The sequence below is a fragment of the Camarhynchus parvulus genome, chromosome 7 (assembly GCF_901933205.1).
Source record: "Camarhynchus parvulus chromosome 7, STF_HiC, whole genome shotgun sequence".
NCBI classification, from domain to species: Eukaryota; Metazoa; Chordata; class Aves; order Passeriformes; family Thraupidae; genus Camarhynchus; species Camarhynchus parvulus.
The window spans coordinates 4,029,527-4,047,953 of NC_044577.1; the positions used below are offsets into that span (position 1 = coordinate 4,029,527).

Below are 18,427 nucleotides of genomic sequence, written 5' to 3' on the forward strand. Positions count from 1 at the left end.
GCAATGGAAGGAAAGAAAGAAAGAGGAGGGGTTTTGTAGGCACAGAGTTTGTGGTGATTGGGAGTGGGGCTGGGCCCAGCCTCATCCCCAGTGGGCACAGCTGTGCAGGACAGGTGAATGCTATTGAAGGGAACGAGCCATGGAGTGCCCAGGGGCACTGACCAACCACCAAAGGGAACAGAGGGCACACAGGTGCAGTGCATCAACAGGAGGGGATAAAAGGCTGGGCTGAAGAACAAGAAGGGCAGATGTGTGCAGCCTGCTGAGGTGTCCTGGTGTTGCTGTGTGTGGGCAGGTGCCTGAAGCCTTCTGAAGAGGTGAGGTGTTCCTGTGTATGGGCAAATGCTTAAAGCCTTCTGAAATTGTGTGGTGATGCTCTGTGCATTGTGGTTGTCACAACTGTGACATGTGCTGTGACAGGTTTTCACTGTTGCTTTTAAAAGCCAGAATGGAGGGTGAAATGTTGTTAAAATTAGGATTGGTGGAGGATGAGAAGGGCTCCTATTTAAGAGCAGCTGGAAGACCTAGGGGACACTTGAGGAGAGTGATGGTGGTCTTAAAATGGGGAATGCACTCACCCTGAACTATCTCTTGTGCTTAGCACTTTGTCACCCAGTGCTTTAGCTCCCTGTATCCAAAGTGGTTATTCTGGCATGAATTCATATGTACTTATTTTCCTCACTTGAGTATCTGGTTCAAGGTTAATAGTTTGTCATGGTTTGACACTGGCCAAACACCAGGCACTCATGAAAGTCACTCACTCACCCTCCCTTGCCACAGCTGGGCAGAGGAGAGAAAAAAAAATGAAGAAAAGGTTCATGAGTTGAGATAAAGACTGGGAAAAAACACTGCAAGGGAAAAACAGGTTCAACTTAAAAGGTACAAAGTGAATTTATTAGTAAAAGAGTCAGAGGAGGATGATAAGTAAAATAAGCCCTTAAAACACCTTAATAAGCTCAAAAAGGTGTGGTTGAATGTGACCATCACAGAAAGCATGTGTGTTTTGGGAATGGAGAACTGCTACCAGGAACATTTTATCTGTGTTACCACAGGCTCTGTGGCTCAGCCACATAGTCAGGCTCCCTGACACCCCATCAGATCTGAAACCTGATTGAAATGGGCCTTCAAAAGCAAGAAGCAGGACTGACAGAGACCTCTTAGTAATTATTACAGTTAAAGGGGAAAAAATAGGAGTGGGATAGTAGAGGCTCAGACCTTCTCAAACCTATGAACTTGCAAAGAAGGCCTCACTGATTACTGTGATTAACATGCATGTTCCTCACTTTAAAGTCCTTCTTTTGGTTATCTGGCTGTCCCTAGCCACAGCACTGGGAGGGCAAATGCAATCCAAGGTCTTAGGGGTGGCAGGAGCCAAGAATCCCTCCACAGTCTCTGTGCAGGAAAAGGATTTTCATGTCATTCACTCAGTTTCAGCACAGGCGAGCCAGGGAAAGGCAGAGGCACCTCCTAGCTCAGACAAATTTCAATTAAAATTCCTCTTTGAAGAGTCAGCACTGTATCTCAGGAGAGGTTAACAGTGTGGCATAGAAATGTGAGAGCATACTTGAACAGATCCCATGCAGAAATTTTAAGCTCAGCAGACACAGACTCCTCTTTGGAGCCCAGAGAAAAGATTAGTTGGGTTATGCAATTGCTGGAGCTGGCATAAAACCAGCTGCATGCCAATTACTAGCCTGTATGCAAATACTTGTACTGAAATTCAGGATGCAGCTGGACGTGGGTCTGGGCACCCTTCCAGGATTATTCCCAGCCACATTATGACAGTTTTGAAAGAGAAGGGCTCTATGGAGCCAGTAATTTTTTACAGCCTTTCAGAAAAATGGAGGAAAGTACCACTACATCCAGATCTTGACAAATTTTTTCAAAGGGAGAAGGAATTTCTGCCTGTTGATGCCAATCAGGATGTACTTGAGGCACTTGCACTCCAAGACAGAAGGCCATCAGTCTGTTTGCCAAGTTGAAGGCCTGAGTGCCAGATGTGCTTGGGATAGAAAGCAGCCTGCTTGGTTTGTCAGAAAAGAGTTGGAGAATACACCACCAGATAATGGCAGAGCTGAAACTCCTGGGGGTGCTGCAGGAAAGCCCTGCTGCATTCAGATGCCCCTGGCCCTGCCCAGGTTTCTGTTCCTGCTGCTGCTTGACTTCCATGTGGAAAGCTGGCCTGGATGCAGCAGCAATGCCAGACAAACTGCCATGCAGCATTTACTCTCTTAGGAAGAGCTGATGCCAGGAGAAAAGGGACATGGCAGTCTCACAGTTACATGGAAGGGACAGACTGAGAGCTGCCACCAGCATACATGAAACATGATGTGATCATTTGATCAAAATATTATATACACATGTCCTGGCAAGGAGAGGCTTTGAAATGCTTGGGTCTGTCTTGGCAATACAATAGTGAATGAGTCAAAGAATGCAGCCTCATCCTGGCTGAAGAAATGAGATTATTGTCCTGTGAGGAGAGAATTTTGTGAAAACTTCAGGGGGAAAAATAAAAGTAAGTTCTCTCAGTGCTATTTCTCAAATTTGGCCCACAGACACGATGTGACATGTAAGATAGTTTTCAGTGGAGAGGTGGTTTCCTTGTGGGTTCTGTTTGGCTCAATGGACCTCATATCTATTACATGAACCTGAGCAGCAGTTTCCTCTTTTTCTACCCTGGAGTAGGACTCTGTCTCCACTGCTTTCCCATATTTATTCAGATCCTCTTGAATGTTGTCTGCCTGCCCTTGACATCAGGGAAGGAGGGAGGTGGAGTGAGTCCCTTTTGAGGTTTAGTGCCTTGGAGGCACTAGGAAGCTCTGATGGCAGCAGCTCATGTTGTTGTAGGGCCGCTCACCTGGAGAAACTTTCCAATCACAGCAAAAGCTCTGGAGAAATTATGACGAAAAATGAATGTGAAACGCCGGTGGTGAGTCAGGAGAGGTGGTTTGCTTGTGTGTCAGCTGATCAGTGTGATGCCATAGGGCATTTCAAGAGGGCACACAAAGTGACACTGAGGTCTGTTCAGCCTTCGCTGAACAAATTTGGAGGGTGCCTGATGCAGAAAACAAGGGTTGTGTTGTGAAAGGCACAGGCAAGGCAAGCGCTGATACAGCTGCTTTGGGTCATTACCCCAGAGTACATCCTGTAGGATGCTCACTGTTAAAGATAACCTGACAGCAGAAATAAATTCCACTACTGGGGTATCTGTCAGAGCCTCCAGGCTTTCGGGAGCCTGCTGGGATACCAAGCAGACTTTGCCCTATTGGTGCATCCAGTGTACGGCACATCATCACCTCTTCTGCTCCTTTTGTGAGCACAGCACAGGAAAGGTTATTTGGTTTGGATTCCAAAGGTTTTAATGATGTTTGAGTACTCAGGTGTCCTGGCTGAAATCCACACTCAGAGGTGTGTTTTTTGGAACAGCTGGAAGGAAAGTACTGCCCAGGAGTGGTGTGTCATTAGAGGCACACAGCAGTACCCTGCAGAGCCAGCTCACCTCTTCATGAGTGTGCTCCTGTAACTGGGACTCGGGTATCCCCATCAAGGAGGGCTGGGATACCTCAAGATGAAGTCATGGCTGCTGGGAATGAGATGAGTGCTCATTCCTGGCTGTTGGCATATTGCTGCTCTCACTGAGCACCAGAGTGTCTTCTGGGCTGAGCCAGCCATGTGTCACTCTCTCCTTAGACAATAATTTGAAACTCATCACTGATTCTCTCCAGTGACTTAAATAAATGCAATTTTTTTTTGCTAACCAAAAATCAGAAGATTGAAGGGCAGCAGTTTTTTCATTCATGTCAGTTCACATGTCCCCTTTGCGTGCAATAGGGGACAGTGGCAGTGACACAGGTTCTGTATTTCAAATACTGGAGCATTTCTTTATACATGCACGTGATGTGCTTTTAAATATGTGTCAACTTCCAGGTGGGTGTTTTATATCACCAAATGCTTACCAGTAGGTAAAATTTTAAAATGAATATGCTTTCATAAAAATTGAAGGAATAGATTGCTAATGGGGTGTTGTGACTGCTGTGGTAGTAGATGATTAATAACTGCAGAAGGACAAACTTGGGTTGGAAGGAATATCTGGAGGTCATCTGGTCCAATCTTCTGCTAAGAGCAAGATAGCTTCAGACAAGAATCAGGTTGTTCACTGTTTATTAGAATCTCTAGAGATGGAGATAGCACCAATTCTCTGATCAGTCTGCTCTTAACCACACTCCAGCTGGGAACATTATTTTCTCAGTTCCAATCAGTGTTTCCTGTGTTGCAGCTGGTGCCTGTTGCCTCTTGTCCTTGGGCACCTCTGAGAAGAGTCTGTGTTCCCCTCTAGTCTTCCTGCGGGCTGCAATTAGAGATCCCCCCTTCCCAATCATCACTTCTTCAGGCTTGTTCTGCCTCTTTCCCTGACTTGGAGTGACCCACAGGAAGCCCCTTGGATTGTTCCTGTTGTAAGGTTGAAATCTGTTCATCTACCTGTCAAGCCCATGAATTATATTGAGTAAACAGTAACTCAAGGCACTTGGCTTCTAACAGCAGGTTCAGAATTTAACTGGACAAAGTGAGGCAATTAGCATCTCATCCTGAAAATTAATATGCCTGTAACAGAGACAATATATTACAGAAAAGCTCCTCCTGCAAAGTCAACAGGGTCAAACAGCTTTTGAAAAGCTCATGATGGGAAAAGAATGAGGTGGGTAAAGCTGTAAACAGGTAGTGCTGCTCCTGCAGTTACCCTCTGCAAAGCAAATGGCAGAGCTGGGGCTGGTCAGAGTGTCTGACTGGTTATTAACATCAGGGACATGTAATGCTGATGGCAGGGGTGTGGCTAACAAAAGTAACCTTGATTTGAAGCTCCCACCTCAAAGCAGAGTAATTACTGCAGAGCAGAGACCCTCCTCCAGAGTGGAGGGGAAGGGGAGGATTTAGATGTGAACCTGGGCCTGGGTGCGTCAGGGAATCAGGATCCAAGTAGGCAGAAGCTGCTGTGGTCACTGGAAGGGAGAAAGCACTAAGATCAGTTTTGTAACAATTTTAGAAACAGATTCTACAGCTGAATAAATGTTTACAACCCCTACTGCATAGAATCTAGCAGGATTAGGGACACAGACCATTTCCTTTAGCACAAACCAAGTGTATTGAGTAAAAAAAAAAAATTGCACTTCAGAACAGGACTGTTTCTGGTGAGCAGAAGCACATCTTAAACTGAGTTCACACCCAAGTGCTTTTTCCCCTTTTGGATGGGCGTAGAGGTTTTTGTGTTACTCATTGGATTCAGCTATTGCTGCTCTCTTCTGCAGTATTTGGGATCACTTTGTCCATGCAGAGAACCCTTTGGGGCCATGTGTCTGACACATCCTGTGCCCAGAGGGTGCAGGGTGAAACAGTGTCCAGCAGCCTGACACAGACCTGCACACACATACAGGCACTTCCCAAAGAAAAATGTGATCATGGAACATCAGGGGCGTTCATCCCAAAGGGCTGGATGTATTGCAGTGTTTTTTCCTTCTACAGAGTTAACCAGACAAAACCTGGCAAAACCAGGATACCAGGTAAATTAGTTGCTGTCTTATTAAAATAAAGCCATGAGAAGGAAGAATTTGAGGCATGCACAGACAGAGGAATAATCCAAGTACAAATGTCTTCTCTGGCTGAACCTGTTCATGAAATAGATATTCCCTTTGGGGTGATGGCTACAAGAGAGTGGCCCAGAGCCTGCTGTCCTCTAATGAAGTAGCTAAATGGTTGCAAGAATCCTGTGAGCCTGTCTTCACACACCTCAGTGGTGAGGAGGGTACCTCATCCAACTCAGTGAAAGGTACTCAAATGATCAATTTTTATTCAAGCAGCAAAACAGGGGGCTAGGATTAGAAGATTTATGCTCAGGTTCTACAATAATTAGAAATAAATATTATGCTCAGGTTCTACAACCCAGTGTTCTTAGTTATTGAGCAGTTGGAAGTACAAACCCACAGGCTGCACATAACACTGATTGCTTTTGATAGAAATAAAGAATATCTTGCTGTTTCCATCAAGCCTTGAAACTGACTTCCAGCTAATGACCCAAATAAACTGTACTTGAAATTGTATAATTGAGATCGAAGGCTGTCTGGGGCTTCTGCTTGGGATATAGATTCCACATCCATGAGCTTTTGAGTATGGTCATTGAGCTGAAATGGAGAAGGTTAAAACTCTCGTTTTCATTACCAAACACCCCCATCTCCCAATACAAATGTGACATTTCAATTTTGCACAGTCCAACTCTTCTTAAATCATCTGTATAAAAACTTCAGATCTTGATTGATGATGGATGAGCTATTGTCTCCTGAAGCACCCAGTTCTCATTACCCTTTAAGACAGAGCTTATTAATGATGGACCTGAAGTGCTTTCCCAGTGGGTCATCAGCAATGAACTGTGCTGAGGGCTCAAAAGACTTGGTTTGGCATGAAATTTCCAGGCCTAAGCTGTTTTCAGATGATGCATTCAGCATCTTGGGTTAAACAGGAGAAGAGATCCCCATCCCTGGGGTGTTTATGGTAAAAATGCAGCACTATCAACCTGCAAAGGTTCTTCAGCCCCAGTGAGGCTGACCTGGGGAATTCAGTGTCATCAGCATGTGTTATGTAATGCATACATGCAGGATATACCTGTATATATGGTGGGGTGTAAAAGCCAGCTGCTGCCTTCATAGCCAACTTGAAAGGTATAAGATATATTCTGGTTTGCTTTTGAAGTGGTTAGAGTGGATTTATCCCAGTTTTTCCTAATTAACTCCTTCTCCTTTGCCTGCCCACTTCAGAGCTAGTTCTTTTCCCTCTCACCATGCCATCTTCCAGTTCCTAGTGCCAGCTGATTTTGTAGCACGAGAGAAGAGTTTTAATTTGCAACCTGGAATAGCAATAGCCATTTTATAACCATTTTTGTAACAATTTTAGAAACAGATTCTACAGCTACATAGATGTTTGCAACCCCCACTGTATATAAACATACGTGAGTAACTTTCACTCCAGGATGCATTAGAGAATGAAAACATGTTTTGCCAATTTAACCCACGTTAGAAATTGATAGCAAACCATGGGGGATTGCACTGTATACAAAAAAAAAGTCAGCTCAATAAAATGCCCTTTTAACAGGTGGAAGAAGAAAAGTGGTTTCCCCCTCTGGTCTAAGCAGACACCACCCTTGCAGAGCCAGTGTCCCTTTGCAGTGACTGTATGCAAGTCTGTGGGAATGTTTCACCAGGCTAATGAAAGCAGGAAAACAGCAGCTATAGCAGCAGATAATATATTTCTGATTTATCTTCCTGAGTAAATAACCATTTAAGAGAATTTTAATAATATGCAGATTTAAGTTCCCCACAATCATTTGAGAGTAATAAGTGAAATAATGACAGAATTCAGTGGCAAGGACACACACTGATTTATTTTTGTGTAACTTTGGCTGCAGAATTATACAGCTTTTAAGCCAGTAGAGTAGTTCTAATAAGGAAGATAGGATTTGTCCTTCACTTCAGAATCAAGTGGCAGAAGCCCTTGGTGCTATCCTTCGCTCAGGGCACAGGGCTGCAGCCCTGGTACTAGCCTAGGAGATCATGGTACTCTGAAGTGTTCCACCTTCCAGAAAGATGTCCAAAGTTGTCTGGCACCTCTAGGAACTCTCTTCCCAGTGAAAGCTAGTGGGTCTTGTGCTTAGAAATCCCCTTTTGTACCTTTGATGTCCCTGAAGCCCAAGGGTAGCACTTGCTGCTAGCAGAGTCATACTTGCACTAACAGTTTTCCAGTGCCACAAAAAATTGTTTTATAAGACAAAAATACTCACCCTCAAATGGTATTTAAAATATGTTTCACTGTGAGCAGTCTGGTTTGGGCCTTCTTTGGCAGGAACTGGCTTCTTTGTTCACAAAATTCACTCAGGGACTTGGCATTTTCTCTTCTGCTCCAGTCTCAGAAAGAGCCGAGCACAGAGACACCTCAGGTGTTGCACACAGGAGAAGAAATCTCTTTTTGCCTGGCTTCCATTGCTGCCTGCACAGGCAGAGACCCTGCCTTTCTCCTCCTGTTCATTGTTTAACTTTATCTCTCACTTTCAGGGCTGTAAATTAAAATGAGATGATGACTTTATGATGATGAGTTCATTATACAGCAGCTCTATTGTATATTGATTACAGTTGTGCTTCATTTGCTTAACATGTAACAGAGTTTATTAGCTCTTCCCAGGCATTGTTCTTGCTAAGAGAGGGCAAAGAAGTGCAAAATGCATTTTGAGTTGAAGTCAGTGAAGCCAATGCATCTGTGCTGATTTACACACACTGAGGACTTGGTGTAAAGAAAAGGAGGAGAGCAGGTTGGATTGGGAAGGTGGAGTGGAAATGAATCTGGGCCCAGAGAGCAGGAAGAGTCAAACACAAGTGCTCTAAAGATTGTACTAAACTTTGAACTCAGTGTCACTTCATATCCACAAGAACACACCTTTGATATTGCTCAGGTGTGTTTGCACCTCAGCACATCAATAACCTGGGAACTTTAATTCTGTCACTGGAGAAAAATGGTGCAGTGCAGGGAATTTGGAGGTACTGTATCCCATTTTAGGGAAAAAGCAGCAGAAATAGCACTTGCTATTCAGTGATGAGGCAAGTCAGAGCATTTTTGTGATTACTTTAGTAAATCACAGTGGAAGGGTTGGCTTCCCTGAAATACAGTGTATGATACACTTCCTGGTTACCTTCATGTTGATAAAAAAGATCTTTCTCCACAAATAAAACTATTAGGATTACTTTTAGACTGAGATGCTATACAAGAATGTATCAAAGTTCCTAGCAGGAAAGAAACTTGGAGAGGTGCTGTCATGGGGGGATGCTCTGAAACCCAGAAATTGTGCCAGTTCAGTGTGCCAGGTGACAAAGGAACTGTGTAGAACTGTGTGTGGGAAATGGACTTGCAGAGAATTTTCAAAGCTTATAATGTACTGTAATTAGAAAATAGTTGGCTTCTGATTGTGATAGCATGAATTATAACATCTGTATTTTGTTACCCTTCATATGAGACTGAAAATAGAATAAAAATTTTTAAAACACCTCTCAGTTACACCATCTCTACAGAAATCCAACAATTATGAGTGTTTAAGAAGCTATAAATGCAGATTTTATAGTTTTTCACTGTTTTAATGTTATTTTTAATCAAAATCTGGGCCATAATGAATTAGGTAATCCAGTGTAGCTGAGGCGAGACAAAGAAATCATCTCTGATCATGATTTCAGGTGTTCTTCGAAGCCCCCCTTTCTCCCTAGAGCAAAATTGTTAACAGATGCTGTATGTTTTTTTTTTTCTGTGATCATAAGAATATTATACAGACAGATCATTACTATATCTCTAATCTGGACTGTTTTTCTGGAGCAGATTATTTTCATTGTTCTCATTTATAAGCCCCTTTTCAATGAAAAGCCAAGCTTTTAAACCAGAGGCTTCTAAGAAATAGTAATACTGATTAATATGGTGGGAAGATGTATTTACAGATGATCCTTTATTTAATACATTCCTTGATTGGGGGCTGCTTCATTTACATGCTGTGACCTGTAATCCCTGAAATTTAAAAAAGAAATAAAACACAGTGGTGTGTGTAAAGGTTTGCATTCCCACTCCAGCTTTTAAAGGTTTTCCTGGCAGATGAGGATTCTCAGACTACCTTAATTGCTACTTCCAAAGTCAGGAATTATTCTTCATGTCTGTGTGTGGCACTCCTGGCTCTGCAGCACCACTTCATGTCATTCCAAGGTGTTATTAGTAACTAACCTTCAGCATTTCTCTGCTGAGGCTGGAAGCTCTGACACTGACTCACATTTCCTGTTAACTTTCATCAAAGTCACAGGCATTGTCTCCTGCTTTGGAAATAAAAGAGACAGGTTAAGTAGAGGAATTGTGAATTTTGAACAAAGGTTCAGGGGGTAAAAAAATTTTTTGATCCAGAGGAAAGCCTAGTGCTATAGCCAACCAACTGTAAGATCATTTTCATGTTGAGATTTTTTCATGTTGAGATTTGATCAATCAAGTCTTCAGAAACAGGGCAACAGAGCAGGTTTCTAAACAAACTGCTATAATGATGAAAATTAAAAGAAAATCTGAAAACCCAACAAAACACACAAAAGCCCCACAACCTAAGAAGAAATCCCAAACTTTTACCTGTTTAAAAACCATCTCTAACACAAAGCTTCCAGCAAGGTTTGTCCATAGGAGTTTGGATCATAGTGTGTGAGATTTGGATTGTTACTTGGTGTATTTGGGTGTTTTGGATGATGGTATTACAGCAGCCCAAGCTCTAATATAACATTTTCTCCAGACCTTGTGCTGCCTGGCTCTTCTCATGTCCTGTGGGCTCATCATAGGATGGTTCTTTGTTATAAGTTTTAAACCTTTCTGCAAATTAATGAAATGTAGTATAGTGTGATTGATTGCTTGTGTTTTTCAAATAATTTAAGTGTTGAAGGTTATTTTACGTACAAAATACAAAACTGTTCCATACATGATCACACTGGAACAAAAAGTAAACAACTGTGTGTCAGTCTTCATCAGGTTTCTTCTGCATGTGAATAAAGGGTTCCTATTTACTGTGAGCTGCTTGTTCCTCTGGTTTTGAGGTTATTAAATGAGATTACAGTGAGGATTTTTTTTTTTGCATTTAAATTTCCTCTCTCCAACACACATTTAGTAATAGATTGAATCAGCTGTCTGAAGTCTTACCAGTATGTTGTTCTCTTGTTCTTCTGCACAGAGATACTGAATGGAGGGGTGTATGTTGGCCAGAACAAATTCCTCTGCTTTGCAGACACCATTCATTGGCAGGACATCGTGCGCAACCCCTGGGCCTCCAACTTCACTCTGGTTCCAACCAATGGCAGCTCAGGATGTAAGTACTGCTTTTATTCTCAGCCTTGTCATCCCCTCAGCATGAAACTGGATAAATATGGCCACAAGTTTTCCCTGATCCTCTGTTATGGAGAGTTATGTTGGTAAATTTAATTTTCATTGTTCCCTGCCTTTTTCTAAGTTTGTTTACTGCTTGGAGGACCACTTAGTCTGTTCTCAAAAACAGTGTCCATAGAGGGTATTTGTGAACATCATAGATTTTCTGAATTTTCTCTCATCTGCTTGCTTTCTCCTGCATTTTCTTTCTCTTCTTTATTGCTAAAGACACTGTGGTGCTGTGGAAACACAGACATTCTTGTTTGCTTTGCATTTGTTCCTGCTGCTCAGGCTGGTCCTTGAGCCACAAAGGTCTGTCTATGGCATCATAATTAGCTGCTGGAGTAATTATGGTAAAAGCTCATGGATATTCTGACTTTAGATGAGAAGTGAACCTCAAAGAAATAGTTGTTCTGTTGTCTTGTGTGTATATTGCTGAAGAGAGAGAGAGAGAGAATTTGCGGAGGATGGGGTGTTCTTCACAATATAATAAATCATTCTCTGCTTTTTACTACATTTTCTTTATTTTAATGCTTTCCATTGCAAACTTGAAATATCTGTGTGCTTAGAGTTCTTCTATTTCCCTTCTCAAGAATTATTTGCCTTCAGTGAATCATTCTTATGATTCTTGCAGCAATAATGGATTGTAGTGAATGTTGGTGACAGGGATACAGAGTGTTTAAGCAAAATATTCCATAATGGAGTAAAGTGCATTCAGAATGAATGCTGTGCTGTTAAAAAGTACCCTCAGGATGTACCAACACTGAAATTCAGAGACAGGCTGGGAAAAAGGTTTATATCACATGTCAAAGGTGGCACCACAGCAGACGTATTGTTCTGAGCATTCTGGATTTGGGGACGTTCTGGATTGCTTTCCATATCTGAAGCTGTCCCTTGAGGTTGTATAAATGACACATTGCCTCTCTAAATTTCACTACAGCCAGGAAACATTTCATTTCTTCTGTTGTATGGTGGCAACTCAGAAAAAAAAATAAACTGTTGAGACTCTGGATAAGGGACCATTTGATGAGTCCCCATAATTTCTAAGCAGCAACTTGTTTTTAACCAGGTGCTTTGTGGTGTAATAGATTTTATAGAAGGCTGCCTTGCTTTTGTATATCTCATCTGGTCCCCTTAATACCAGAGCACAGGTACTTGTGATAAAGCTTCCTCCAGGAGCCTGCCAAGCTGCACTGCTCCTCCACATCCCAGCTCCAGAGCTGAGCCTCATCACTGCTGCCTTCTGGCTGGAAACCTGACATAGTTGTAATGCCAGCTCTCTTATTTGCATCTTAAAAACCCTCATCACTGCTGATGATCAGTTCTAGGCAGAGCTGATGAAACCTTTGAAGGTGAGGGAATGCCTGTACCCTTTTATGAATCATTGCTTCAAGAAAAAGACTTGGTTCTTACTCTGTTTTGTTCTCTTATTAGGTTTTCTTTTAACCTTTCCCAGTTCTTCAAGACAAATGCTTCTGCTCTTTTAAAAGAGCAACCAACATCAATACTATCTTTTTGAGGTAACAGAAGTTTTACAGGTGACTCCAGAAGAACTGGAACAAGATCCATTCTGAATGCTTTTAGAAACACACTCTGAAAGCAAAGAATGCAAATATCAATGCCCATACACAGCTAGATGAAAGAATGTATGTGGCAAAGTCCAGTTTTCTTCAGAGTTTTTTTTTAATTATTCCCTTTGAGTTGTTTTGAAATATAGGGAAGGAACAATTTGTGCTTTGCCATTTGTACTTGATAAATAAGATAAATAGCATTATTTCAATGATGATTGAGAGCTATGTACCAAGTCAGCTTCATTAAGATAACCACCCAAATATTACTCTATTTTTCCTTATTTGGGATGAAGCAGTGCACAACTAGACTGTATTTAATTTAAGAAACATGAGTATCTTCTGAGAAACTCGATCCCATCTCAATACAATTCATGAGTCCTTGAAATTTGATTAAATTAGCAAATCCAAACCATTTGTCTTCACAGCTTACACAGGTGAAAATATAAACCCCATTATACAAAAAGCCAGCAAATGCTTAAAAAGGTCCTAAGGCTTTGGGTAGCAAAGAACTCAGGTACAGAAATCAACATTTAAAATAGTCTGTAATTAAATACCTGTCTGTGTGTGGTGCATGCATGTACTGTGCACACACATAGGACTTGGAGAAACAAACCTTGAATTTTAACCCTGGAAATTGGTGTAGAATGTCATTAAGTAAGGTATATGCTTCTCAATTTTGGCTCACATGTCACTTTTCACTACCTGCTAGGAAGTGTGAGTGCTTGCTGTGCCCAGCCTTGCTTTTCTCCACTGCTGCAGATGATGCTCAGTGCATTACAAGGTTCTTTTCTGCACAGACTGTGACTCAGGCTTTTCTGGATCCAGCATGTGTATGTATTTACTGTTTAAATCTCAGGTGTCTCCTAATTTCCAATGGAAATCTTGGCTAAATCCACTGGAATACAGAAGTACGTGTTGCTTGGCATTACTGAGCATATCCTAATGTCAAAATATTTTGGAAAGATCTACTAGGTTTTATTGTTTATCTACAAACCTTTGTCAGAGCGAATGTGAACCAACCAAACCTGCTGTGTGAAGTTCAGCAAAGTCCATCCTAGCAGTAATTTAGGGAAGTCTGTGGGATCCTGTAAGACCTGGCTAGCAGCATCATGTACCACATTTAGCCATGACTGGCAGGACTGGAGGGCACCTTTTGCCCCAGGAATTGTGAGGGCAGTGGTCCCTGGCTGTTATAGTTGAGACAAAGACAATACAAAGCAACACACTCCATTTTCAGAAGGTTTCAAAGCTGGTTTTATTCTAGCATGCATGCTTTTTATACATTCTTACAAAACTCCTAAGTTTACACTTTACTCATTGGTCACCAGAGACAAACAAAGTGCTCATTGGAATAGGCAATTGCAGGTTTCTCTTATTTATCCTTCTTTCACTCTTGGCTCCTATGTCAACAACCTTGGTAGAAAATTCTTTCAGGGGTAAACATGGATCCTCTTATCAGACTTCTCTCTGGCTCACAGAAGTTACTGTAAAACCTCTCCCACAGCTGGCAGAGAGTAAGTGCAGGGACAGAGGCTGTGATCTGCCATGCGTGGCAGAACCTGGTACCTCATCCAAATACAGCACCAAACACAGTTTGGCACTCTGGCATCACTGCTGTTGTTTCCAACCATCAGTAAAGGACATCAAACCTGCCCAGAGATGCCTACGTGTCCAAAAGAGCAGTGCCCAGCCCAGAGAAGACCCCATGCTTGAACCCCATGGCCAGAGTGCCTGCAGCAGGTTGGCGTGAATGCAGTGTCACAGCGAGCACAGCTGGGCACCAGCATGTGTGGGAGCTCAGGCACAGCCCTGCAGGGAGCTGCCACTGCAGGTGCCCACACTGTTCCCTTCCCCAGCCAGCTGGGAAAGCTGATAATGGTCTGATTTCAGGCATAATTTCACTTGAACCCTCTCTTGCTGCTCCAGTGCAATCAGCAGAGGAAGGCAAAAGGGTGGAGTGAACAGAAGAGGCTCTGAAGTAAAATCAGTTCCCTGCCTCTGTGGCTGTATCATACCTCGGGTCTGCCAATTCTGGTGTGAGAAACAGCTACTCACTTTTCATAGTTTGTGAAGGTTTTTTAAACCTTATCAAAAATACAACACAAGACTGAATAAAGAAAAAAGGTTATGGTGCTGGGAGCAAAAGATGTATCCTGCCATGTGCCCAGCCCCCTAACAATGGAGGTTTTTTCTTTTTTAACCCTTTAACCTCTCCCAAAGTTCTGTCTGTCAACCCCTACTTTGCTGTCCAGTGGTGGTGATCTCTTCCTCAAATCCTGATAGGAGGTAAGGTGTTCCATAGTGACAAGCCAGCCCTCCCAGATGTCCCAATTCCAGCTGTCCCTTGATAACCATGTGAGGGAGTACTACATAACTATAAATCTATAAAACTTTCCTTAACCTATATACATGATATTTGTCCATTAATTGTGAGAGTCAATCATTGCATTACTCATCTATCACGCTGGCAATCTCCTTCATTCACATCAGTGCCAGACAGAAGGGAATATGGCCGGTGAACCCTGGGAATAAAGCTCCTCAGATTCCCTTCTTCATGGGCTTTCATTGTCACATCAGTGCTAAGGAGCCCATTGAAAAGGCCATGGTGTCTTAAACACTGACAGAAATACTGCAGACATGTGAATCCTGAGTGCTGCTTCTCCTTTGTTCTTCAAGTTCTAATCAAATGCATGCAGGAGAGCTCATGTTGGAGGCCTCTGAGTGACACAGTGTCACTGTTCAGTGGCTGCTGGCTCAGTGCTCAGATAAACAAACCCTGCACCAGGGACCACATGTGCTTCAGCTCCCCCTGGACACAGCCTCTGGGCCTGGCATTTTGACTCACACACAGACACACACTGAAATATTTACACCTTCCAGTAATAGTAGCCTCCTCGAGCCAGGTCTCATAAGCTCTTGGAGGTCTATTAACTCACCCAAGATAGCTCAGCTACCTTTGGAGGCATAAAATCAGCAGGATGGCTTTTGTTGCAGTGTTGGGAACAAAAAGGTTTAATAAAAGGCAAAATAACAAACAGAGAAAAATCGATCCAGGTGCAAGAGGCTCTTGCTCCTGGTAAAACAATTAGTTTCTTTGTTCTCTTCTTTTTTTAGTAAATTGCCCAGATGGGACTTTTTGGTTCCTGTCCAATTGGCTATGTTAAGTTTGAGGTGAAGTCCCCTAGGCCTATGAGGTGGTTTTTTCACCTAATGGAGGAGAGAAACTTCTGGGCTTCTTTCCTTTTTGAGGGGACAAAGGATAGTTTTGTCACTCTGTCAACAGGGGGCATATTCCTATACCTTCCCGTTCTGCTATCTCGTAGCTGAAGCTTTTGGAATTAGTTGTAACTTGAAAGCAGCCTTCTCTTCTGTTTACCTGAATTCTGTGCTGCCAGCCTGGGGTTTTAGCTGAGCACATCATAGTGGGAATCTCCAAAGCACTTAACTCTCCAAGGAACAACATTTTCCCTTTAGGTTTGCGTTATTGAAATTGTTTCTGCAACAACGCTGAAGATCTATTTCCTCTCCTTCCACAATTCAGCCATGAATTCAAGCATTGGCCAAACATGCTGAAGCCTTGCATTGCAAGAGACTATTCCCCTGTTAGACATCCACTTTTTGGATTCAGTCCCTGAACTGAAGAGCTGCAGCTCTGCTCTTCAGAGGTAGAAACCCAGGGTGCAGCTCCCAGCAGGGAAAAGAAATAAAGCAGGGAAAAATTTCTTGCCTAAAATGCCTACAGATTAGTATAGCTCTCTGAGCAGCTTTTGGGAGAGTCCAGTGAAAATGTGGCTACTTTCATCCGTGTTTTCAGTGTTCTGTTCAGTTTTGTTGTTAGCAGGAGCTGGACAAGCCTCACATTTTATCAGGTGAGCTCTTTTATAGGATTTGACAAAGAGCATGGTGTTAAATCAGAATTTTGAGAGGAACTTGACTTGGAGCTTTTGTTTCACAGAAAAGCTTGTAGAGTTTGAATTGTTGCATTGAGGTCACTTCCACAGCCAATAGCATGTGTTCAAATCAGTCAATAATGCTCTTAAAAATATTGAAACTATGGATGCATGTTCATGATAGAGCTGGTGACTGTTTGGGTAATATGGATGCTTAAATCACTCAAATTTTCAAGTTTAAAAAAAAATAAGTTGCTTTTCAAGGAGTTATTAAAAAAATAATGGACTTTTCTTGAAATTTGATTCAAGTATTTTCTTGAAACCAAGTTTCCGCTCAGACTAAAGTGTAGTGAGATCTCTGGAAAAAATTCCCTTTGTCGATCTGGCTTTTCAACTGAGTGCCTGTCAGCTGTGAATAAAGCTGGAATTTTTGGCAAGGTACTTTTTCAAACAGAACAACTTCAGTTCCTTGCTCTTCACAGCGTGGTACTCCTCTGTCATTGCTTTGTGTGTAATTGCAGCCTGTGGTGTGAGAACACCCCAGTTCTGAGCTGTGAAGAAGCACTGCTGCAGAGTTACAGGGAGGAGAAAAGACTTGGTCTTCAGGGGTGTGCCTGTGACTCAATAAATCCCATGGTTTATTCCAGGGAAACACTGCTTGAAAACTCCTATTTTCCAAAACTTGGCTCTTTTTTGCCTATTGATTCATAGGTTTTTCAAGAGCAAAAGGAGCCTTGAAACATCCTGAGCTCTATTTCCTGTATGGAGAGGCCTGGAATATCAGCAGCTTGCCTGGTGTGGAGCTCAGTGCCTTCCCTGAGCACAGCTTATCTTCCAGCCTGGCCTTGAGGTCCCAGTGGCCGTGGCGTCTGGTGCTCTGTGCACTCTCCTGGCACTGCCCTGGAGCTTTGCAGAAGTGCAGCTGTCCCTCCAGAAGTTGGTTACTTGCCAGTATTAAAAGGAACAATAGTAGCTGCCTTTATCTCTAATCTGAACACGATTTTTATGTTGCATCTTGCACGTTCTGTGGCTGGCTCAAAGAGCTCTCCTAGAGCTTTTTTCTCTCTGTGTACTGTGTCATCAGCTCACCTCCTGATATTCTTCCAAAAGCTGGACAGATGAGGCTCTCCCATCTCTCACAAGGAGGAATTTCTTTCCAGCCCCAGAGGAATTTTCATTGCTAATCAATGTAAACTGTATTTTTCAGTTTGCTTTTAGAAGGCTGAAGCCAAAGCATGCGTGGCATTTTATTCCTCATATAACCAATGGAAGTAAAAATTATACCCTTTGTGTTTCAGCTTCATGTGAGGCATTTGGTGTTCAGGCAGTTCTGATATCTGTGTGCTTCAGAGACTCCTTTTTTCCCCAGCAAATACAGCCTGTGTGATCTGGTCTGAAATATGCAATCCTGTGTTTGGCTCTATAAAAGTCATTTGGTGTGAGTGACTCCAGCTTAGCTGCCAGCCTGGCTCACTCTCTGATACTGGCTGCTCCTCACTGTAATTTGCTGGGATTTCACTCTTCTTGTCATCTGTACACTTTATTGCCTGGCATATTTTAATAATTTCCAAACCTTTGTCTGGAATATTAAGAAGTGTCAGTCCTATGGATCCCTGGGGAGCAACACCCCAATTGTATTATAATTGCTCATTTACAGCTACTTTTGGAGAGTCCCCAGTTAGCTGGGTCTTAATGCATTTTTCATGTGTTTTATTAATATTGAAACATAGAGACAAATCTAATTAAATGTTTACCATTTAGCCAGTGCTTTGCATTTTAATTAAAGGAACCAAAAATGGACTTCCCAGCTGTGTAGCTGCTTATGAAGTCAGCCCTCAGTGCTCCTGGCAATCCAAGCTGTCAGTGACCTTACCTGGGAGCAAGTGTCTTTGGAAGAATTACAGCTCAGTTTGATATAGTTATCCCTCTATTTGGTTGATGGGAAACAGTGCTGGCTCTGTAATTTTTTGCCTTTTTTTTTTCCTTTCTTAATTTCTTCTGACACAC

General features: G+C 42.5%; 1 protein-coding gene across 1 annotated transcript in view; it reads left to right on the forward strand.

Moving 5' to 3' along the window:
• The window catches only part of ERBB4 (erb-b2 receptor tyrosine kinase 4), a 584,914-nt gene that overhangs the window by 381,192 nt on the left and 185,295 nt on the right, over positions 1–18,427 (forward strand). The window contains exon 4 of the mRNA XM_030952612.1: positions 10,769–10,903. Coding sequence (XP_030808472.1) covers positions 10,769–10,903 — 135 coding nt within the window. The remainder of the gene's footprint in view (positions 1–10,768; positions 10,904–18,427) is intronic.